General features: G+C 50.0%; 1 protein-coding gene across 1 annotated transcript in view; it reads right to left on the reverse strand.

Moving 5' to 3' along the window:
* Window positions 1-24,242, reverse strand: part of SLC12A3 (solute carrier family 12 member 3) — a 39,243-nt gene extending 15,001 nt beyond the window's left edge. The window contains exons 1-17 of the mRNA XM_006114730.4: window positions 23,855-24,242; window positions 21,021-21,167; window positions 19,089-19,164; window positions 18,429-18,524; window positions 15,599-15,738; window positions 15,146-15,256; window positions 14,377-14,488; window positions 12,335-12,465; window positions 9,604-9,688; window positions 8,750-8,904; window positions 8,039-8,146; window positions 6,618-6,741; window positions 4,826-4,927; window positions 3,980-4,135; window positions 3,481-3,580; window positions 2,640-2,751; window positions 841-981 (exon numbers count right to left, since the gene is read on the reverse strand). Of these exons, the coding sequence (XP_006114792.2) occupies window positions 841-981; window positions 2,640-2,751; window positions 3,481-3,580; window positions 3,980-4,135; window positions 4,826-4,927; window positions 6,618-6,741; window positions 8,039-8,146; window positions 8,750-8,904; window positions 9,604-9,688; window positions 12,335-12,465; window positions 14,377-14,488; window positions 15,146-15,256; window positions 15,599-15,738; window positions 18,429-18,524; window positions 19,089-19,164; window positions 21,021-21,167; window positions 23,855-24,151 (2,193 nt within the window). The 5' untranslated portion in view covers window positions 24,152-24,242. The remainder of the gene's footprint in view (window positions 1-840; window positions 982-2,639; window positions 2,752-3,480; window positions 3,581-3,979; window positions 4,136-4,825; window positions 4,928-6,617; window positions 6,742-8,038; window positions 8,147-8,749; window positions 8,905-9,603; window positions 9,689-12,334; window positions 12,466-14,376; window positions 14,489-15,145; window positions 15,257-15,598; window positions 15,739-18,428; window positions 18,525-19,088; window positions 19,165-21,020; window positions 21,168-23,854) is intronic.
* Between the last annotated feature and the right edge of the window lie 385 nt (window positions 24,243-24,627).

Raw genomic sequence — 24,627 nt, forward strand, 5'->3', positions numbered from 1 at the left:
AGTTCTGAGCAAGGAGTGGTGTGTAAACTGCATCATGCCAGGGAGGTCACCCCTCTGAATCTTAGCTCCTGCTCCCAGCTCCAGGGGGCTGGCGGTAATACGCCAATGGAATAGATCAATAGCAAGTGATCACATTGGCCAGGATTGTAGCCGCTTATTCCCCATTCACCTGTTCCAGGGCTGCAGTAAAAGAGAGCAAAGTCCAAGGCCTTTGAAGGGGAACTGGGAGAGTCCTCACACCCCTTCCTCCCTTGGGGTATGTCTACACTAGCTCATTAATTCGAGCTAGGTAGGCAAACAAGGCGACCGGAGTTGCAAATGAAGCCCGGGATTTAAATATCCTGGGCTTTATTTGCATGTTCCCGTCCGGTCGCCATTTTGAAATTTCACTAGCCCGAACTCACTGCCGCGTGGCTACATGCGGTGAAATGTTAATTCGAAATAAGTCCTTAGTTCAAATTAACGGTTACTCCTCGTGGAATGTTACTCCTCCTGTAGCCACACGGCAGAGAGTTCGGGCTAGTGAAATTTCAAAATGGCGACCGGACGGGAACATGCAAATAAAGCCCGGGATATTTAAATACCGGGCTTCATTTGCAACTCCGGTTGCCTCACTTGCCTACCTAGCTCGAATTAATGAGCTAGTGTAGACATACCCTTGGAGGGGCATGTGTACAATCCCTCCCTTACCAATTAACACTGGCCTCAGCAACACTGGACTGCTGCTCAGTGGAAAGGCTGAAGGCCCCTTATAAGCAGCATAAGTGAATTGTGTGACACAGGAGTCACTGCAGGGGACTGCGGCTCCTTCATGACTCGGTAGCCAATGTAGGACTGTACCTGCATAAGCATTTGGACTCCACTTCTCAGGTCATCAGCTACCACATCCGTATAGAAAGCTTTAATCTTTCTTTTGGTCAGCCACTTCATATGGCCATTGGAGGTGAGCCTGGATTCTGACATCTTCTGCTTGCACGGCCCCTGGGATTGAGTGGGAGGAAAGGTCGCAAGAGCAGTTTTAAAGCTCAGCCTCTTCGCAATGCACAAAGTACTTCAAGCCGGTGGTTTGAAGTTCATCCCCCATACGTTAATGTGCTTTATTTTGCACCAAGCAGCTCAATTTCCAACAGTCTCCTGAATCATATCTGAGATTAATCACTGGGTACGTGGGATGACAGAAGCACAGCCCGGCCAATGGTTCATTTAGCCCAGCATCCTGCCTTCTGGTAATGGCTGGTGCCAGGTGCTTCAGAGGGAATGTACTTCTGCCCAAATCTCCCTGATACCGATGAAGGACCTGGTAAAAATACAGGACCTGATAAAAACCGTGAGAGGCTTTCATGATTTAGTCTGGAATGCAGCTTCGTTGGCTGCTTTTAAAGATGGACTTTATGAACATAGACTCATATTCATGTATTGATCCATCTTTGAAAACCATAGCCTTAGTGGTTTGCCCAAGGTCATGCACAGCCAGAACTGACCACAGATCCCCATCTGCCAGTAATACAATGTACCGATTACGTTCTCATTGATCAGGCTCTGTGTGTGCAACTGTCAGTCTACTACACCTAAGGCAAAAATGCATACATCAACATCAGCCATCTGATCAGAAGGAACGGACTCCCAGGAACGGAATGTTATGCTATGATCAATGTCCCCTTTCAAAAACAATGGCTGATTTTCATCTGACAATGCTGTCACTGTATTGCTTAATTAACCCACATATGACTACTTCTGGGTCATTTAATAGTGCCTAAACGATTTTTTAAATCACAGCCAGAATCTGGCTTGTCTATTTACTTCTGCGTCTCCTATATGAAGACACCTGCCTTCTCCAGGAACGGGGACTGAAACACAATCTGCGATTGCAGAATGGACTTCCCACTATGGAATACCTCGTCAATCAAGGTCCCAAACCATCGTATCCCAGTGACACCTCTGCCATCCACCCCGCACCACCTGAACCAATCCATTGGATTACTGGTTTAGTTTATCATCATCAGGTTGGTATAATCTGTCAAAGAGACAGGTCTTTGTCTTATCCCTAGGGTGTCCTGATTCTGGATTACTCTGATTTCCTTAGGAAGTCAAGAATAGTTTGTGTCCAGGTCTCATGCAATATGCCGACAGCTTGGCAAGCTGCACTGTGACAGAAGGGTGTGACATTGCTGGTTCATTTTGCCATGGTGGCAGAACTTTGCAGGTTAGCAGTGAACATGCTAGTGCCTCCAAAGTCACGGCACCAAATCCTGAAATTCTCACTCAGGGAAACTTAAATTGAACCAATTCCTTGGCCACTAATGAGGTTTGAACCCAGGACTTTATGAGCGGAAAACTAAGTCTCCACCACTTGAACTAAGCTTCTGCTCTGGAGGCCACAGCAGAGCTGTTGTCCTAGCTACCAGAGGGGAAACAAAGCCCCAGAGTTTGTGCTGGGTACATAAGGCCTGGAAGAGCAAGCCCCATGCGTTTAACAATATTGTTCTTCAGGGCCCTGCCTATTGGTCACCCAGCTCGCTCCTCTTATGCCTGTCAGAGCAGGCAGATGCCCAGATCAGGGTTGGTGCAGACCCCACCTTGCACTGCTGACAGTGTCTCCTATGGAGGTATCAGAGAGCAGAGGAACCACTAGTACTTACTATCAGCACGTTTCCACAAATCATCAAGCTGAGGTTTTTGGTGAACGTGCCCACAAAATCCACCAGGGCTGGGCGGAAGTTGGGGGGGCCTGTTAAGACCAGGCATTGGGGCCTACAGAGAAGAAGAAAAGACGGCTGGTAACTTAGGGTACGTCTACACAGATATTTTGAAATAGTGTCGAGATACTGTCAAGCTGGAGGACTTCTTACTCCGACTCCTGTAACCCTCATTGTACGAGGAGTAAGGGCAGTCCGAGGAAGAGTGCCCTGTTTTGAAATAAGTGCTGTGTAGACACCCCCAATTTCAAAATAGCTATGCAATTGACATAGCTCAATTTGCGCAGCTTATTTCGAGTTAAGCCCCGCTGTGTAGACATACCCTTAGAGTAAGTGGCTGCTGAGATCTTCTGTCAGGAATTTGATCACCGCCCCCCTGCCTGCTAATGGTGCCCACCCAACCAGAGCAGTATCTTTTGGATGGGACACAGAACTTTGCAGCTTGGATCAAAACTATCTGATCCACCAGGATGTACACAGCTGAGCTGGGGAACTCGGGCCAGCAGGCTTCCTTGCAAGAACTTCCTGTGTCTAGCTGGACTGAAAAGACCATGACAACTCTCCTCTTCTGTGCTTCTGGTCCTGGCTGCAACCCTGAGGTGCAGAGAGGAGCAGAAAATTAAACAAAGTTCCTCAAGCTCAGTAAAGTCTCGTTTGGGATTCAGTTGGCTAATTACACCTTGGAGGGGAACACAGGGGACCTATTCAAACATGAGTCCCTTCTGTGTTTGGAATGAGGGTCAGACTGCCTGGCCAGTAACCTCCACACAGCACTGTCACTTGCCTGTAGTTCTTAATGTGCTCATTGACTTCATTGAGTCCCACGGAATAGTTCAGGGCCAAGTTGTACGAACCTGCCTGCACAGACGAGCCCCAGTTCACTTCTGGAGAGAACAATCATTTGGAACACAATAAATCATTTAAAAACCACAAACAGGAATCACTTCGATGCTGGGGACATGCCCAAACTGCTTTGCCCTGTAGGGTTGCTCCAGAGAGCCTGCCTGTACTTTGCGGAGTTGCTTGTGTGAAGCAAGTTGGAGGGTTTCGGTTCAGTGGCTATTGCATGCTCGTCTCATCATAGAAACCTCTCTCCTGACCAACTCCCTATGGGAGACCTAGCAGAGGCTCCAAGAGGTCCCATATGGGGCACGAGAGAGAGCATGGCAGAAGCTTACATTGATGCTGCCCTGTTCTGAGGCCAATAGGCCTCGACCTTCAGCTCTCTCAGCCCAGCCCCTTCTCTGCCTTCTGCTTGAGAGAAAGAAGCCCCAGTTACTCACCAGGCTTTTTGTAGAGCACGTAGCCCAGTAAGAAGACAACGATGCTGATGGCTATCAGAGCTGCCCACCAGGTCAACAGAAACATGATCACGACAGACACAACGGCACCGAAGAGCGCAGCCCACTTGCTGTAGTAACGAAACGATGGCCTCCATCCTGCAGGGCCATGACACAAAACTACATTAATGACTCACACAGCTAAGTTCGTCCCTCCCACGTGGGGAAGGAGTCGCTCAGCCTCGGAGCAGAGCCAGTGTGACGGGGCACGCTCTCCCCCTTAGAGCTTATCTGGCCTCCGTTACCATTGCAGCCTGCAATGTGTTGATCCTCACCACACCCCTGACAGGCAGAGCAGTTACGAGCATGCAGTATCCTCACTGTATAGATGGGGAAACTGAGATACAGAGAGGCTAAGTGGGTTGTCCAGGGTCAGGCAGGAAAGTATGTGGCAGAGCGGGGAACAGAACCCACATCGCCCTAGTCCCAGGCTAGTACCCAAATCAGTGGCTCTCGCTTTCTTTGTGACCCTGGGAGACAAAGTAGGGGTGGAGAGAGAACCTAACATCCCTCAGAGCAGGAGCTGACACCTGTACCCACCCTTCCCATCCCGAGAGGCTCTGTTTTCGGAACTGAAGATACTCCCCACCCCAATTGCTAGGGATCCTCCACATGCATCACCTTGTTCAGTTCAAAGAGCTTCTACTATGAAACCCTTGGGCTGGGACCCCCACCTTCCCCTGCTGTAGAGAGTGGTCCTCCAGCCTTGTCAAGCTCAGAGACACCTGACACTACCTCAAGCCAGCAGGACAGGGGTAGCCACCGAGCACCAGGGCAGCGATCGCTTACCTGGCGAGTTGGTGATGGAGGCATGGAAACAGCTGAAATTGATGAGTGCGTAGGAGCACAGGAAGAAGTTGGAGATGATTGGGGCAATCGTGTTCAGTTCAGCTGCAGGGAGAACAAAGAGAGGGAGGGCTCATTAGTGCATTTGCTCCACTCTGCCTGGGAGAAGGGAAGGGAGGTGAAAACCAAGAAGAAACTGAGAGTCCAGACCGATTGCTCCAGCTATCGGGGATTCCTAAGCTACCTGCCAATGTGATAGCTTCAGAGCCAGTCCATATGGGTTGGGCTTCCAGTCCTCTTTCCCGGAGTGTTTGTTCAAAAGGACTTTCCCCCTCAGACGAGAAGCCCGTGGGGAAGGGCTGGCCCCTTCCCGGCAGGTCAAACCCCAGGTAGGAAGCAGCTGTGGCTTAGTGGTTTAACGCACTCCCCACATGGGTCTGGGACTGCCCCAACTCCCTGCCCTTTGGTGAGGCCAAGAAGGGCTGAAGGCCCCTCCCTCCCATTCCTACCAACCTTGCTTGTTTGCCATTTCCCTTCATCTCTCTCAGGGAGCAAGAGGAAAGCTCACTACGGCCCTGCCTTCCCCTCCCACCTGGCTGGTGGGGGCAGGGCAGAGGAGTGAGTGACCCATGCTGGGTGCTTTCCCCTCGCTCCCTGACAGTGATGGAAGGGGAACAGCAAGCAACAAGCAGGATCAATAGGAGTCCCCCCACCCTCCCTAAAGGGTGCCCTTGCTCCCCCTGCACTTCCTCCTCCCCTGAGCCCTCCTGTCCCCCGCCCAGATTCCTGCACCCTTCACCCCCCCATCCTCTGCCCTGAGCCCCTCTCACATCCCCAACCCTGACTCTTGCACCTCCCACCCCCTCAGCACCTGCCTGAGCCCCACCCCATACCCACACATACTCTAAACCTCTGCCCTGAGCCCCCTGCACTCCATCCCACACTTAATTTTCTTACAGGGGCTGTTATATGACAAACCCCAAGCCTCCTACCCTCAGCCCCCTCTCCCCCTGGGGGTTAATGCAACAGTACCTGTAAGGCCAGGTCTAGACTAGGGCAGAAGTTCAGAGTAAGATATGCAACTCCAGCTATGGTATTGTGTAGCTGGAGTCACCGAACCTTGATTCAAACTTTGGCGCTGTGGCCACAGCAGGAGGTTGATGGGAGAAACGCTCCCATTGGCTTCCCTTACTCCTTGTGAGCAGTGAGGGTACCGGCCTCGACAGGGCGCCCTCAGTGTTCGATTTAGTAGGTTCTTACTAGACCTGCTAAATCGAATGCCAGAAGATCAATCTCAGGAGCGTTGATCTGCAGGTAAGTACAGCCATGGCCTAGGAAATTCAAGTTCACTCTGCTCCCAACTGAGCTCTCTACTCCTGGGAGGGAATTAGGTTCAGTGCTATTTTGGTTGTTCAGGTTTCTAAGCCCTCAAAATTGTCTTGAAGCGCTACTGACACAGCTCTCTCTCCAGATCTGATATATTCCTCATCTGCATGGAACAGGCTGTGGGCCTGATCTCCCCTCACCTGTGTGTAGATATGGAGTAACTATTCCAGACAACCCACGCAGTGGAAAACAGGTGTATGTCAGAGCTCTCACAATCTACCTTGAGTGCACCTTTTGACAGAGGGCAATTGTATCTTTTGGCGATGTGTATGTAGAAAACTTATGGCCATTGTTCAGCTCACGACTGAAACAGCCACCGGGCACCACACTGCTCATTAATCAGCCTGTCGAAAAAAGAAGAGAAAGCTTCCTACTGGATCTGGCAGCCTATTAAACCCAAGGCACATACCGATCAGAATGAACCCCACAGCTATCACATAGGTCAGCATGTAGCCCCGGATCGGCTCGTCGTTCTTCCCATAGCCCTTCCCAAAGAAGCCAATCAGCGGGTACAGCTGGTCCTTGCACAGGCACTGTGGAGAGAAATACACGTCACTTCTCCTGGACAGGCATTGCAGACTAGTGGTGAGATCAAAACTGGGAAACAATTGAATGAGGGTTCAGCTCCAAGCACTGCTACTGGTGCAGTGCATAGCCTTGTTCTTGAGTAGATTTACTCCAGATTTACAACAGAGTGAGAACAATTTAGTCCTCACCCTAGAGGGTGGATGTATTTCTAAAACCAGTTTGCCTGTTCCTGCTGTCAGGTCACCTTCGCTTTGTCACAAACCAGTTCTACAAGCCAGATCCACAGATGAATTAGAGTTCATCCACAAATTCAATTCACATGCTAACGGACTCAATCATGATGAAAGTTGGTTGGGACACGACCAACTTAACAGCCATTGAAGGTGCAAACAGCTCTTTGTGTGGACTCCCATGTCAGGTAGGATACTATCAATTGACTTTGATTCTTATCTGCTTCGTTTTAACTGCCAATCTTCAGATACTTACTGATTCCCTCTAGCTCTCTGTCTCCCACTCCCCTCCTTTTTTCCCTCCCCCCTCCCTTTCCTCTCTCCTATTTATTTTGGGTCTGCACATCCTAAACACATAACTCCGGTCATCTGAAGAAGGGGGCTGTGCCCATGAAAGCTCATGATCCCATCTACATGTTTTGTTAGTCTATAAAGTGCTACCAGACCATTTTTTGTTTTTTTCTGTAACAGACTAACTCAGCTACCCCCTGAAGCAGGTAATAACCTTGACTTTCCTCCCAGTACCAATGGTAACACCCCTCGTACAGCTGTATTCTGCTGTCACCACTGATGGCACTATGGGAGGGGCGGGAAATGTCACCTTTATTATTTTACTCAAATAACCACATTGGGTCTCAGTTACACTCTCGCAAGCCCGCTGAGATGAAGGACTCTGCCTGGGAGCAACTGAGAACAGAATCTGTCCATCAGGATTACACAAGTCAGAGCAAAGCCAAAGGGACGAGCCCAGTGCATATCCCCCGGCAGCACTGCATGATGGGATCAGATGGGGCAAAGCTCCAGGCAAACACCACAGAAGCGTCACAAGTATCAGATTAAAGAACATGTCCAGAGAGCCAGTACTTTCTAGTCATGCATGGTGGGGCCTACCCGTGGTGGCTGTTCGGCTTGTGGTGGATCTCCCCATGCCTGCGTGGGGTGGAGACTCTGCCTGTCATGGGGGCTCTGAAATCCCTGCGACATGCTAGCTGGCTCTGGACTCGTATCTACCGGACACACAAAGACAACACTGCAGATTTTTCCCAGTCCCCTGAGCATGGCACCTTCTCACCTGGAAGACTTTGGGTGCTGAGACCAGGCAGGCCAGAGCTGAGGAGAGGGTGGCCCCAAAGATTCCAGCCGTGATCAGCGGGGCAAATCCGGACACCAGGCTCATACTCTACATCAAAACCAGCAGGAGAAAGGTGAAGGTGATGCTGAAGAGACCTGACAGCCCGTGCTCCTTCCACCAGAAGCCTGCGATGCTCACAGCCACCACTCAGTGCTCCTCAGAGCACAGCTCATTACATCCAAAGAACCTTATTATGACTGCAAAGTCCAGCATTCAAAATGCCAGTATTTGAGCTGTCCGTGCAAGCTAAACATAGCCCTCCCATGCGTATCCATGATCATACGCTCTTCGATTACATGGCCAAACGCTGTTTGCCCACAACTTGTTCACAGGATGCTCTGGAATGACTCAGGGCTGTGCAGTGAAGGAGTCTGTTATCTGTATGACCCCTTTTTCGGTGATTGTAAATTACATTTTAAAAAGAAAGGAAGCAGCAATTCAGGAAAGTGCCCGATCACCCTCAGAGGCTACTGTCTGCTCTGGGCTATGACTAATATTTCTGCCAGGAGGGGAGCTCGATCTGAGGCTGGCAGGCGTGGGAGATGACAACAACCCACCATGAACAATATAGGATTTCCTGTATGCCACGCCGAAGTGAGCAACCCAGTTTGAGTCTTCTCCCTGCCGCTGAGCCTCAGGGAGTGACAGTACCTGGTAATAATTGCTGAGTCCATAGTGGCAGCTCTGCTTCTGGGCACACTCCGTGAAGTTCCACCCATAGCTGCAGGCAAGTCCTTCACAGCCCAGAGAACCAATAGGAATGGAGTCATTCAAGTTCCCGGAGGCATCGCGTACCACGCAGGCACCTGGAAGGGAGCAGTTCCCATTCACTACCCATCTCTCTCTCTTTTCCACGTGGTGCATGATGCCCAGATGGGCTTTAACAAATGTTCCTGTGTAACCAGGCAGCTTTCAACCTGATATTTGCATCAAGAGTCTGAATTTCTTGCCATGCTGGGCAGTCTGCAAAGGAATCAGGGGTCTCCAGTCTCCAGTGTGCCAACCAAGATGGTGGCCCCCTCGTTTTGCCCAGAGTCCCAGGTTTCTAGGTGCTCCTGGAATTAACAGGTACTAAGCCTTGTTTTTAAGTAACCTTCCACTGTAGCAGACGTGTCCATGCTGCATAGGCACCTACCCAGTGCTAGCTAAAACTCTCAACATCTTGTACCAGATAGTGCATCCCGGGCCCAGTGTCAAACCGGGGTTGGATTCTTTGGAGACAACTGTATTGCCAACCCCAAGAGGTCCAAAATCCTGAGTCACATCTCAAAAAATCATGAGATCTTTTTTAAAACTATGATTTTATTGGTCTGTCTTTTTACTATTTACCTCCCCTCTACCCTGCACCCCTCCTAGCAGCCAGGATCAGAATGGATACTGGAGCCAGACTGACTCAAGGTGGCCTGTGTCCCAGGATTCCTTATGCCCTTTCCCTAATGAGCATGAAAGCATTTAATTAACCAGGGACATGTCATCGTTTGATTCAGTCTATCCATGTTGCTTACCAATTGTAGCAGAAATAGCCAGATAGGATACCGTAGTCCAGAATATAGCCATCAGTGTGCCTTTGGGAATGGCGACTGCTGGATCCTAGGGAAGGGAACCACAGAGTTACACAGCAGCTTTTCATGGGCACCGTCAAATGACCTTTCCTTTTTGTAGCTAAAAGAAGAGAAAACTCTCCTAGGCTCAAAACCACCGGGCAGCTTTCAGTCTGATATTTGCATCCAGAGTCTGGATTTCTTACCATGCGGGCAGCCTGCAAAGCCCACCTTTTTGTGCTAGATGTTTGGAGATGAAGTGGGACTGATGGGCTGGTGCACTGGAAATCTCAGAGAACATGGTACTAAATGTTGTTTTACTCTACTTGAAGTGACGGTGGCTGAGAATATTGAATGCACTGGCCTGGTCTGGGAAGAAGTATCACAAGTAGCGAGTGACTCTGATCAGTAAAAGAGCCTGGAATGCCCAATGGTACAGGAGGAACTAAGGTTTAAAATGAGGAAAGGGTTAGGGTATGAGATAAAAGCCATAAAATCAACTGCACAGGTGAAGTTTGTCCAGCCTGACGTAAGGATCAAAGGCTCCTGAAATGGCGCTAAACTTCAACTTTATATACATACTAAAGCTTTACCCAGCATCGCTCAGGTCCTTAACTCAATTAATTTGGGGGGATTTATTTGGAAATTGTGTTTTTTGGAAAATAAAATGAAAACGTGCCTGCTCATTGAAATCATTGCTCTGGGGCGGGGCTGGGGTTCAGTCTGCAGGCTGCCCTGGAGAGAGAGGACAACCCAGCCCTCTGACCACAGCAGCCTGTGGCCAGGTGAGAAGTGTCTCTCCGTGGCTGCTGCAGCTCCAGCAGGCACAGCCAGGGCAGGGGTGCATGTCCACCTGCTGGAGCAGATCCAGTTTTATCTGCCCCCGGCATTCCCCAGCCAGAGTGAGGAACGCAGCAAACTGTGTACTTTCCCCGCACTCCCTGCCATAGGGGAACAGCCAGCAGTGCCCCTGTATGACTTGGGGGGAGCTACAGCCCCACTCCCTAAAGGGCACCTGGCGGTGGGTGGCTTGGGGCTGGAGCAGTCTCAGGGGGGCACACCCTCGGCCAGTCCCCTTTCACCTGCCTGCTGAGTCTCTCTTTTCTGCATGGTTTTCGGAGAAGCAATCCCATTCCGGGCACATCCCATTTTCCTGGCACAACCAAACCCTGGCCTTGCTTTACGTTATAATAAGAGGAAGCTGCATAGCAAATGTGGTGGCCCTAGCTCTTACTGTTCAGGAGGAGTTCTTGAACAGACACACGGACAGGCTCTCTCAAATATACAGCAGGTCATTACAAGGGAAGTTTGGGAGCTGAGCTATGAAGACTCCTGTATGTTTGTCTATCGTTTTAGGCCCATACATGGGGGGAGTGCAAAGGGTGTGAATGCACACCTCCCCTTTTCCCCCAGGTCTTCGTGGTCAGCTATGGGGCCGATTCCAGCTGGCCGGAAGAAAGCAGGGGCAGCGCGTAGACCCGGCCTACCTCCCCTCCGCCCCCGTGCTGCCAGCCAGCTGAGGGAAGGCTGGGGCTGTTTCTGCCTTTCTCCCACGGGAGTGAGGCTGGGATCACGGCTGGGCCACAGGGGTGGGGCAGCCAATAGCCCCTCCCAGAGCTCACCCCCCCCCAAATTCCTGCATACGGACTTGAGTTAGTCGCTCATGCCTTTAAAGGCAGCTCCTCTTTAAGAAGGACTGTGATTCCACGTATCATGCATCCCAAGCGCTTGGATCCAACCCTGTTCAGAACTTCGGAGTGTTCCGAATGCCGGTCCAAATCAACACTGGGCCCATCTAGAACTGATTCAGTTTGGAGGTTTAGCCAAACTATTTGATATTTGTTTGGGATGTAAAACGAGCTGGGACTCTCCTGAGCCTGTGCTTTTTAGGGGGGATTTCCGATCAGACTAATCTGCAGCTAGCTCAACACTTCTGCAAGAACAGTCCTCCTATTATTTTGGCGCTCATGCCCCAGGCAGAAAGGGGAGAGACCTGTGTAAATGTCTTCATTTTATCAGACTTTTTCTAACTTCAAAAATAGTTCAGTTTATTGAATAGGCAAAGGTTGATCAAAATCTGTTCATTCCTCTGCAATAATGTAGGATGCCCAGTATTAATTCTGTTCCATTCTATTTAGAGTCTTGTAGTGCATCTATCACTGTGCAACCTAATGCTTAAATCCTGCAAGAGCCTTTGGGAATTGGACTCCTGAGCTAATGCCATTGGGTGATGGAGACCACCCAGACAGAGCAGCTTGCAGGATCAGAATCTAAGAGTAGTGAAAGTTGGAAATGCAGTAAAAAAATTCATGAACATTTTTTGGAATCGTGTTAAAATTTTAAAAAATGTCAGTTAGTTCTGTTGCTGGTCAAAACTGAATAAAACATTTGTCTGAGGCTTTTAAAATTGTTTTACTGTTCTTTCTAAATCTGGATACATTTTATTGAAAGTAAAAATATCTGGGCAGCTCTAAAACAGAGATAGATCAAACATTTTTCAATTAACCTAGAACCTGGATCCAAACTGTGCCAGATCTTGGATTTACAAAATCAAAAGCCAATCAAGGAAGTTGCCAACTTGGGAGTTTGCCTTTTTCTGACACACAGCGCTTTATCAGCACAACCTGCTCATAGAGTACAGCCTGGGCCGCGTGCCCTTGTGATTCCAAGTGGGCCAGGAGAAGTAAAAACATACCTTCAAATCACCTGAAATGTTGGCTCCAGCCAAGATGCCTGTTGCTGATGGAAAGAAAATGGAAAACAAACCAAAGAAGGTGCCATCGGGTCCACGCCAATTTGGCACAAAGTTCTGAGCAAAAATATCCGCTAGAGGAGGAAAATATTTTCCTGTCAATTCGAATGTACAGGATCATTTCAATCACATTTCTTTCATTTTAAAGGCAATAGTTGAAACCGTAGCCACAGCGGCAAGCTGCTATTGAAATGCAACCTCGCGACGTTTGGTAGTCATTTACACTAGCATCGCCCGTCCCGTTGTGACGGTGGACGCACGCTCAGGTTGGCCCGGTGTGGGGGACAAAAGCCGACCTGGCTGCCATCTTGCCCGTAAAGGACACACAGCTGCCATGGCCATTTCCCCACTGTGGGAGAGCGCTGTGGGCTGGTGGAGTCCATCATCCAGGACTCCTGCCCAGCCTGCCCGGACCCCGCCCCCCCCCCTTGCTCCTGGATTTCACACTCAGCTCACGGGCTGCTAACGTATTCCCTGCTTGGAGCAGCATCTGGCTGCCACGTGGGGGTGACTGTTTCAATACATAACCCTGTTACAGACACTGGAGCCGGGGTCTCTGCTCTGCAGGCAGAGCTCTGCCCTAGTGGGATCAGCCGGGGAGGAGGGAGAGTCTGGGCTGCTCTCCTGTCCCTTGAGGCCTGGTCAGGGAACAGGGCAAACCTGAGCCAGCATTGTCCCCAGCTGCAGGGGAAGATGTGGAGGGGGGCAGGAACAAGGAGCAGCAAGGTGGGCCATGGGCCAGATCAAACAGCCAGATCCAGTCTGCAGGCTGTATCTTGCCCACCCCTGCTCTAGGCAGGGCTGGATTAAGGGGGGGAGGGCTAGCCGTGCAGCTTCCCAGGGTGCCAACCTATGGGGGGCACCTGATAGCAGCTGTAAGGGGCACTATTCGCCCCTTAGAGCTGCCATCAGGTACCACGCACCCGATTACAGCTGTAAGGAGCACAGCGTGCCGGGGGGGCGGAGCCACGTATGCGCCCTGCACCCATGGGCGGAGCCACACATGCATCGCACACCCGCTGCCCAGGGCGCAGGAATGGCTCAAGCCAGCCCTGGTTCTAGGGTCACTGCTAAAGCATTCACCTCTGTGTAGGCCCCCCTCCAGCATCTTGCAAACATTCAGCAGAACAATCGAAGTGTCATTGTCTCTCTGGAAGCCTTTCCACTGCCAAACTTACTCAGAATAAGCAGAGCAGCAGGGATGCTTAACATGAAGGGCTATGTTCCAGCCCCGAACAAGATACATTTCCATTGCACGCTGCCTACCGGCCAGGACACGGAGAGTTAAGTGACCACGTGGACACGTTCATTAAGGTACATTGTTTATAACCCCTAATCGTGCTGGCACAGTAAAACCACGCTGATCAAAAGCCTTGCAAGTCACATAGAATTGACCAGGCAGAGCAGAGATTATGGTGAGATCTCAGAGCGTCAAGGCTCCCTCCTGCGGTACGTGCACTGAGGAACATTTCCCAGTGCACTGTTGTAATTAAGAATCCCGTGGAATAAAAAACCCGGAGGCAACCCTGGCTGTGGGTTTGTTCCCATTCTACCCTCATCATTAGAGACAAAGTAAACAAACACACTGGAAATGCATCCGAGGGGGGCTAGTGCACGTCTGGCCCCCATCACTTGAGCACACAAATGCCTCACAATCTTTTAATATATTTATCCTCACAACCCTTCTGTGAAGGAGGGAAGTTCTATGATCCCCATTGTACAGGCAGATAACTGAGGCACAGAGACTGCTGCCTCAGTCACACTGAGGAAGTCTGCTGCAGAGCAAGGAATTGAACCAGGCTGTCCCAGTTCCTCCCTAATCACTGGGTTATCCTTCCTCTTCCATCAGGGGACGCGCTTGTCTTCCTTTTTTCACTGTTTGCTGACTTGCAAACCTCAGTCATTCATGCTGGGTCTCCCGACCATTCATGAGAATTGGTAAGAGTTCCCCCAAGCAGCTGCCTCTAGCCTCCACTGGAACCTACCTCGGTAACTGAAGAATCCTTTTGCCTGCTTCTCCTCAGAGGCTGGCATCACCGTCCCCACTACGTAATTTATGAAGGAAATCATGATGACTATGAAGAACAGCACCTGTGCCTGAGAGAGCAAAAGAACCAACTCAACAATCTGCTGGCTGAGTACTTGCTGCAAACGCTGTACAAGGGCGTGTGGTGAAACATACAGGTGGGCAGCTCTACTTAAGTTTCACCATCTTCCAACCGGAAAGCTGCCAACAGGCTCTCCTGAAGGAACATTCTGCCGTTTTGACTAGTGGGGCAGAGTAAGTAACCTCTGCATTCTTTGAGAAGTGCCCAGCACCATCTGCTGTGCTTGTTTCTCTCTAGGTTTCCTTGGCCTGAAGGCTTTTGTGGCTTGTTAAAGGAGAGAAACAGAACCCCCAGCATCTGAATGAATGAACAAGACAAAGGGCAACACTAAGGCAAACACACGGATAAGGTTTAAGGGAGATTTGGCTAGTGTATGAATGAGAGCAGTGTCTGCAGTTTCAACAGTCCAAAGAAAAGCAGATGCTAACTGACAATGCTTATACTTCTGGGCAGTGACTGATCATCAGGGTGGGTCAGGAAGAATTTCCCCTGATGGTAAGAAACTTGCAGTTAGGTGCATTATTGGAGGGTGAAGCAACTGGCATTGGCTGTTGTTGGAGAGAAGATACTAGGCTAGATGGACTGGACTATTGGTGCGTGGTGGTGTGGAAATTCCTGGGTTCATCCTAGCAATTCAGACCCTTACCTTTGCTTCCCATTCCATTCCAGCCAAGGAAATCCCAAGTAGCACTGTCACTGTGATGACCCCGATGATGCGGATATCATTTGTGGGATCTACAATGGGCGAGTTACTTTCCTGAGAAAAGAAGCCCAAGTCAGCAGTCTGCAGTTCTAGAAGCTGACGGCAGACTTGATCCGACCCACCCGATTCCTGCATTTCACCTCTGACTCTCTGGGCTTTTTAATACTACTTCTTATTAAAATAAAAAAAATCATCATTCTTTTATAGCAACATTCAACAAGTGGCGTCCGTTCAGAAGGGGGCACCTTACACTGGGTGGGATTTTTGTGTACAACAGACACCTTGTGGGAGCATGGCAGAAGTTGGCCTTTAAGAAGGACTTCAGTGTTACAGGATAGAGGTGCTTGTGGGTGGAATGAGGGGGGATCACACCACGAAACGACTCTGAGTCCTTACCTGGAGCAGGTCACGTACAGTTTCCGCAAAGCCCACCGTGTGCATGGCCACTGCTACTGCATTTGCAAAGGCAAATATGAGACCGATGGAGCCACCCAGTTCTGGACCGAGGCTTCTTGAGATGAGGAAATACGTGCCACCTGACATAAGCCAGAAACATTCCACTGTTTGAATACTTCACATGCAGGAGCAGCATTGTGGTACCAGAGAGCTACGTCTGCACTGGCATGATTTTCTGGAAATGCTTTAACGGAAAAGTTTTCCGTTAAAAGCATTTTTGGAAAAGCACGTCTAGATTGGCAGGACGCTTTTCCGCAAAAGCATATTTGTGGAAAAGCGTCCATGGCCAATCTAGACGCACTTTTCCTCAAAAAAGCCCCGATTGCCATTTTCGCGATCGGGGCTTTTTTGCGGAAAACAAATCTCTGCTGTCTACACTGGCCCTTTTGCACAAAAGTTTTTCGGAAAAAGACTTTTGCCCCAACGGGAGCAGCATAGTATTTCCGCAAAAGCACTGACAATCTTACATGAGATCGTCAGTGCTTTTGCGGAAATTCAAGCGGCCAGTGTAGACAGCTGGCAAGTTTTTCCGCAAAAGCAGATGATTTTGCGGAAAAACTTGCCAGTCTAGACACAGCCGAGGTGACCACACGCTGAACCACGGGCCCTTAACAAAGTAATTACAGACGCCTACCTATAGCCATGCACGGTGTGCGGGAAGTGTCAATGACACATGGAGACAGGATAAGATGCTCAACATTTTACAAGGCAATTTATCAGGGTCTGGCCATCAGGGAATTCAGGGAAGTCTGGATCTGGGGTTTTGGCTCAGGCCCATCTCTCATGAAAAGCCTTCCTTTTGTGCTCATACAGAGTCACTGCCTGGGAGAAGGAAGCGTTTGAAGGGAGACTGGGACCATGACTTAGAACTAGACAAGAGCAAACTTGCGAGAAGCTGGCATGAGGGAGCGAGGCGCGGCTAAGACAAAGACAAGCTGAGCCGTTATTTAACATGTCAGAGATTTCATGTGTCAGAGTTACCAGGACAGTGTTACCCTCTTGATCATAGACTCCACTGTCCTTGCTGAGCCGCTCTCTCTCCTTCCAGAGCGGGTACAGAAGCAGAATAGATTGGAGGAGATAGCTTGAGGAGATGGTGGCCCAGGACCCTGGGCCTGGGGAATCCTTGGGGGCCAGGGCCTCATGAGGAGCCGCCTCCCCTCCAGTCAGGGGCTGATCACCTCTGTCATCGCTTTTCCCCCATCTCCAAAGACTGGCCCTGAGAGGGACTGCCCGGGACCTGCCCCACTGGGGATAACAGGACTGACTAAGACCTCTACTCTTCACCTCCAGTGAGAGACCAAAACCAGCTGAGAGAGACCAGAGCCAACCAGGACCTCTCCCCTCCTGCCTCCGTTCCCAGCTCCCTGCTTCCCGGGCTCCGCTCTCCTCCCGCTGCCTGCAGAAGGACAGCTGGGGTACGTCTAAACTACATGCCTCCGTCGACGGAGGCATGTAGATTAGCCAGATCGGCAGAGGGAAATGAAGCCGCGATTAAATTTAAATGGCTGCCCGCTCTGCCGATCAGCTGTTTGTCGGCAGATCGGGGCAGTCTGGACGCGCCGCGCCGACAAAGAAGCCTTTCTTGATCGACACAGGTATGCCTCGTGGAACCAGGTTTACCTGTGCCGATCAAGAAAGGCTTCTTTGTCGGCGCGTCGCGTCCAGACTGCCCCGATCTGCCAACAAACAACTGATCGGCAGAGCGGGGCAGCCATTTAAATTTAAATGAAGCCGCGATTATTTTAATCGCAGCTTCATTTCCCTCTGCCGATCTAGCTAATCTACATGCCTCCGTCGACGGAGGCATGTAGTTTAGACGTACCCCTGGTGACTTGGTAAGGACCTACATGTACTGCGTGGAAATGCAATGGGGTGGGGAGGGGGGACACACCTCGTGCACCTTTTGGGATGTGGCTTCTATTACTTAGCAGGGAGCCTGAGCTCCCTTGTAGGGAAATTCTGGTTGCACCCCTCACGTAACCCAGGGATTCCTGAATCAAGCCCAATGACTTGTGGTTGAGCTACAGCATTTCCCATCAATCAAACCTGGGTGCCCTTCTAAAACTTCTGAGGGACCGAGAACCCGCCCCATCACTTGACGAGCTGCTCTGATGGCCACTCATCATTCCTCAGCAGTGGCCTCTTCTTTCCAGCTTGAGTTTTGCTGACTAGTCACCTTCCTGACCTGGGTGGTTGGTTTTTGTTTGCCCGTTAGACTGAAGAGCAGATTATCCTCTCCCCTGTAATTACCCATAGGCCATGATTAAATCACCCCGTAGCCTTGTCTTGGGCAAGCTAACTAGATGGGGCTCCTTACGTCTCTCATTCCAAGGCAAGGTTTGCAGCTCACAAGCGAATTCTTGAAACTCTTCTCTGAACCTTCCCCAATGGTATAACATCCTTTTGGAAGTTTGGACACCAAAACTGGACACTGTGTTCCAGCTCTGATGGGTTCAGAGGTGATGCCTGGCCTTACTTGCTATCCTGTTACTTTCAGGTACTTTGCTCATCATCATACTCGTGATCTTTTGGCAAGCCGAGCCTCCAAAATTTCTTGAGATGCATCAAGCACTATCTAGGGAACAGTCCTGTGCTGAGCAGAGACGACGGGCTACCACATGGCCTAAGAGGCCTTATCCAGCTTTCTTTTTCATGGCACTTGCCAAAGACAGAGCAAAGCTTCATATGTAAAGTCCCAGAATGTGAGGGACTTGGGGGGGAGCTGAAGACGGGAACCCACAGAAGGCAAACGGGAGCCAAGTGCTACCTGATTTCACTTTGCCGTTGGTGGAGATGGCAGAGATTGACAAGCCTGTGATGCTCGTTACTGTCACAGACATGAAGATAATCAGCCACGTGAGTGCTGCAGAGAAGAGGAATAAGTTTCACTTTGTTTGAAGAAAGCCAAACCAACCACCATCCCTGCCCCACCCTCTCCTCAACCCACTTCTTCCAGGATGTCTAGAAGGGCCCATGTCTTCTCTGCTGAGCCCAGTCTCCATACTGCTTCTGCCTCTGCCTCCATCCTTACTCCATCATCTCTATTGCTGTCCCATGGACACGTTTAAAGGTCTGAGGTGTTGCTGAGCTACATGTTGCAAAGCCTGACCGATTCAGGAGTCTACAACTGATTTTCAAAAGAGATGTAGGCACTTAGGAGCTAAAATCCCCAAATCAACAGGCTTTGGGCTCCTAAGTGCCTAAATAACTTTAGAAACTTATATTTGGGCTCCTAAATCAGTTAGGCATTGCAATGGAAGCACAGTGACTCCTGAACACCATTCAAAAGTAGGTCTAAGGACCTCCAGGAAGGGAGAGACTTTGTGGCGTGTATAGTGCCAAGCACCCTGTCAGTGCCTGCAGTTACACAAGTGATAGCACATACAATTGCTGCTAGTAAAACTATAGAGAATAGAGATGCGCCTACCAATTCCTGCCTGGGCAGTGATCCAGGGCAATCGCAAATAGAGAATCACACCCCAGATGTTCAACATGCAACGAATCTAGAAGGAAAACAGCCGCGTTAATCCCATCTGCAGAGCTAGCAGTACGCGTGATTGGAGGAACGGCAGCATTGCCTGCTCAGACCTATGGTTCCTCGAGTCCGGGATCCTATCTGCAGCTGTGGCCAATTCTGGCGATCCTTGAAGTGGAGTGACCTGCCCACGGGAGAGTTTCCTCCTAAGCTCATGCCACACAGCTGAGCCGTGCCAAGTCTGTGGCCAAGCGCTCAGACAGGAAACAAGGGGTGTGTCTCTAACAGCGACGGTCGTGAATCATTGGAGCACTTCTGAGGGGGCATGGTGGGTTTTCTAAAAGATCTGCTCAAAGGAGGATTCCACAGAAGAGCTGTGGCTTGTGCTAGCCAGCAGGGCAGACGATAAGAGCACAGTGGGCCCACCTGACCTTGAAATGTGTGAACCTGAGATGGGTGGACATGTACTCAGCATACCTCATCTGCGCCTTCAGTGCTGCCACCACACATGCTACCACAGCTACACTGCTATCTATATTCACGCTGGCTTGAGAAGACCTTGCACATGTATATGTACGTAAGCAGGGGAATCACACCCTTTGCTTGGGGTGCAGCAGTAGCCAAGGTGACTTCCCCAAGCTCACACACTCTGTAGGGGAGCAGAGGATTCAATCTGAGTCTCCCAGGGAGGAGGCTAATGCCTTGAGTCCCTCCTCTCTACACCTTGGTACGCTGATACCTTGTGGCAGTGAGTTCCACAGGGCCATAGTGCAGTCTGTGTAAAAATATAAAAGCTTTTCTTTTTATCATCATTTTAATATGTCCCTTTTTCATTTCATTGAATTTCCCTTTTGTTCTTGTATTATTAGAGAGGGTTAATAGAAATGTCTGAAATACCATCTCTAGACCATTCACTGGTATGTGTACTTTTATTATACTCCTCTGATCTGTCTTATCTCCAGGAGAACAGACCAAATCTTTTCAATCTTCCTATTGAAGCCTATTTATTCCCCTAATTATTTCATCACTGGTTTCTGACACTTCCTCCTCCCCTTCTGTCATGCACTTTCTGAAATAGGATGACCAGAATGGAACAGACTATTCTAGATGAGGGCATCTGATTGACAGCTATGGAAATAGTCTCAGTAGGATTTCTCCTCCCATTCCTCACCTAGCCATTTGCTTGGTCATTTTTACTGCACCTCCCTAAGTTTATTGCAAAAATCCCTTCTCTTTATAAGTGGATGCAGCAGGCTGGAACCTGGTAGTTGTGCACAAATTGTGCAAATGTTCCCTTCAAATCCATCTTCCTCTTGCCCTATTACCATAGTCCTAGAGCACCTCACAATCTTTAATGTGCTTGCACTCACAGCAAGGCAAAGTGCTATTCTCGCCATCAGAGAGGTGAGAAACCGAGGCAAATCATTCTGTGCAACACACCGAATACCTGCAGCAGAATACAAAACTGAGCCGGGCTGCTAACGTCCTAGACCCATGCCCTACCCCCGGGCCCATCCCCCTGGCCTACCAACATCACCTGCCATTTGTCCAGTTTGAATGTCCCCAGCCCTCACACTGCTCAGTAGAATGGGTCGCCCCAGACCTGTGAGAACCGGGATTGCATAGGTGAGTCTTGCTGAGCCGTGCTAAGGCAGACAAATTGGACCCCAGGAGGAGAAATGCGCGGTGCTGACTTTCAAGCCCAAGCCCTGCCCTGGGGATAGCGCCGCTGGAGTCAATGGGATGACTTGAAGAGTGAGCTGCAGCTTGGTGAGAGCGATGGTGGCAGGAGCTGGCCATCTTGCTGCTGCGTAGGCCTGGGCGCTCCTGGCAAGCTCTCCCAGTACACTTCCTTCCAGTTTGTCGGCAGAAAAAGCAACTTACCATCACCCCTTTCACCCATCCGAATCGGACAGGCTCTCCTGGAGGCTTTGCCCCACCCTCGCCACCGTCTTCCTCAGTTGCTTCATCACTCAGGCCGCTACTTCTCTGGGGCTCGTACACTGGGTCGTGGAGACGGCCACTGTCCAACTGAGGGATGCAGAGAGAAATCAAGTCACTACAGGGCATAGAGGTGGCACAGCAAGGAAGAAGTCTGGGAACATAGTAGATCTTGTCAATTTTCAACTCCCAATCAGAACTGTGTAACCCTGAACATCACTTCTGGAGCTAAGCAGGGCTGTTGGGTTCACAAGGTTTGTTGGGGCAGGAATAGTCTCTCAGCAGCGAGCACAAGGGAACCCCAGCTTCAGCTCACACCACTGCTCTACAAAGAATGACACCCACAAGCAGAGATGCACTCCTGGCTTCTTCAAATACCGTCAGCCACAGCTTGCAACTAGCAATGGTACCCAGATTGTACCCAGCACTTCTCCTTACTACAGCCACAGTAGCAGAGCTGGGAAGTGGAAACCTGGTTTTTTTCCCCCCAATTAGTTATATATATGGAACTATGAATGAGAATTTTCACAAGCTGTCTGTCTTAACTGCCATGGCCCCCACCACTATAGGATCTGGGCACCTCACAGTCTTGAACGCATTTATCTTTGCACAATCCTGGGCGGCCAAGACGTGCTGGAGAAGCTGATAACACATCCTGGCTTCTTGGACCTCATTGCAGGAGGAGTAACAGTTAATCCAAACTAAGGACTTAGTTCGCTTTAACTTCTGACTGCCGTGTGTAGCCGCGAGCAGTCAGTTTGAACTAAGGGGATTTAAAAATGGCGCCCGCCCGGGAACATGCAAATGAAGCCTGGGATATTTAAATCCTGGGCTTCATTTGCAAGTTCAAATGCCTCCATTAGCTACCCTAGTTCGAACTAGGGGGCTAGTGTAGACATACCCCAAGTGATTTCAGTGGGATTTGGGTGCCTGGGTGCTTTTGAAACCCTCCATAAGCATCTCTAGGTGTGAAATACTTTAAAAAACCAATCCCTGGGTAAAGGTGGCAGGACACATGGGAAAACCACTGAGATCAGAGGGTGCTTCACAAGGCAGTCTCATCCATGGTATAAGGACAACCACCGGCGGCCCATGAGCCTAGGCAAGCTAGGCAGCTGCCTAGGGCGCCGCTGGCCTGGGCGCCCAATGATGACATCACGGGGCGCCAGGGTGCCTCGTGATGATGTCACGGCCATTGATGGCCGTGCAGGCAGGGGCACCAATTGCGCCGCCCCACCCAGGGCGCCAACTACTGCAGCCGACCTCGGGCCGCTCCTGAGGACAACACAAATATCTTGGGGAAGTGTGATGGCAAGTGTCACAGGGAAATAAGCCCCAGGAGCATGCTGACAATTAACTGCAGAGAAACTAGCCCATCGTCTGCTTGTCCACGGAGTGCTGAGATAGCAAAATACCTGCAACCCAGACAACAGCAACAGAGTGACTCTCAATAGGATGCACACAGGCCTTTTCACACACCTCTGCAGCCCTTTCCTGCTTGAGGCTGTATCCTGCTGGAACACCCTTCCCAAAGAGAACTTGAAACATCTGGTTTGAAATGAATGAACGTCCATGACCACCCAGGAGATTTTCCAGCCCATGAGCCCTCTTTCCCTTTAGGCGGCCCTTCCAGGTAAGGGGTACAATATTCTGGGCAGTTTAGGGAAAACTTGCCCTGCCTGTGTCATTCTGTTTGCTGGATAAATCCAGGACTTGAGTCTCTAGGTGCATCAAGCTGGGAGCTTTCAGCAGTGCTAATTTCACTTGAAAATAACCCCCCCACAAACATACCCGTTTGCTGCACGGCAAAGGTAAATGAGAAGAGCTGTGCAGATGGACTTCAACAGCTTTCCCATTCGCCCCCCAAGAAAGCAAAAGGAAGGAGACGTCACTCCACCCCAGCATGTGCCAAGCAGATTTGCGGGCAATGCTCTCCCACCTGGCTTTGTTAAGGAGCAACTGAGTTTTGCAAGTCCCTGGACTGGCCATTATTCTCTTTGTTTACTTGTTTATACAAATGCTAAAACGGAGGCACCTAGATACACATTCTTGGGACAACTTATACATTCACGGTAACACAATTACAGTTCCGCCCCAGCCCCTCTCTTGCCATGCCTGAGGGGAAAACATGCTCTGAAATATGCATCAGATATGGGATATTTTGGACCAAGTCGAATCCAAAGCTGGAAGGAGGCAGATTTCACTGTACGTTAGCGTGACAAAAGCCAGGACGTGTTATTATAGGCAAGCCAAACGGCTTCCTCCTCATATGCAGCAGAATGTTATTGATGGGAGAATATTGCAGAGCATGCGGGTAGTTAGGTTCTAGTACTACAGTTTGGGAATAGGCATGTTAGAGCAATATCCACCTGCCAGCCTATACACCAGGGCGACTTACTTCTGACCACTCATGGCAATGGCACAAACTGACAGAGCCACAAACTGATCTGTCAGCCTGAAATTTAAGTTTCAATAGCCAACATTTTCTCCTGGTGGAAACAGGGCTCACAAATTGTCAGTTGTCAACAACAGAGCTGGAGAACCATTTGCAGTGACCTAAAGCATCAGATTTCACCTTTGTTGCTTGTTATACATTGAGGACAGATCACAATTTCCACTCATGGTTCTCAGTCATTCCCTGACTTTCTATGACCTGTTTGCAGAAGGTGCATTTCCAAGTCTGTGTTTCTTCTGAAGGGACAGAAAGAGCATTGCTACAAAGACCACAGCCCTGCTCAATAAATTGATGCTAGACACAGTCCCGCTCCATAACTTACCTTCAGGAAAGAATGTAGATCTGCCAGGGTGGGCCTAACTTTATGGGTTTCACCTGCGCCTTTTGTGTTGGCGTAATGTTCGTAAGTTGGCACAACATCCACGGTGTTGTAGCCAAAGGTCCTCAAGTACAAAGTGCTGCTGTGGGTGAGATGGCTGGGATGGACAGTGTCACCGGCATCAGGCTGTCCGTAGTGAGGTTTGCTGCTGTCCTCGGTGCTGATCAGGGTGCTAATGGTGAACCTGCCACTGGAGTGGGCCGAATCGAGAGTTAGTTCTGTGACTGGCAACTCCGCCATTTCTTCCCTGCTCTTCGCTCTGCCTGGGTCTTTCTTGGCCGAGGGAGGACGAGCCTGCGATGCTATAGGTGGCACAGGAGAGTATGGAGACTTTATACGCAGCAAAACCAGAACGAACCAACTGGCCCCCCACTTAATCAATTACTCACAAGGAAAACTAATTGGCTTGAACCACCCAGAGCTGGTTATGGGAAAGAATAGCCTGGAGGCGTATCCAAGTGCCCGTTACCAGAATCACTGGCTTCCAGTGACTGATCGGGGCTGCGATAACAGATCGGAGATTAAGTCCCAAGGACAGATCAGTGAGAGAATGTGGAGTTATGTTTCCCCTGCAGCCTAACCAGGTACATTCTGTTCCCACTACAAGTTATGTAAAAACAAAAACAACACCTCTCTCGGCGGGATATTGCCCAGCCTGAAAGGCCTCTGTAAAATGGCTGTAGAGGAGGCATATTGGTCTTTCCTTGTTACTGCCT

This window comes from Pelodiscus sinensis, chromosome 12, assembly GCF_049634645.1.
Source record: "Pelodiscus sinensis isolate JC-2024 chromosome 12, ASM4963464v1, whole genome shotgun sequence".
Taxonomy (NCBI): domain Eukaryota; kingdom Metazoa; phylum Chordata; order Testudines; family Trionychidae; genus Pelodiscus; species Pelodiscus sinensis.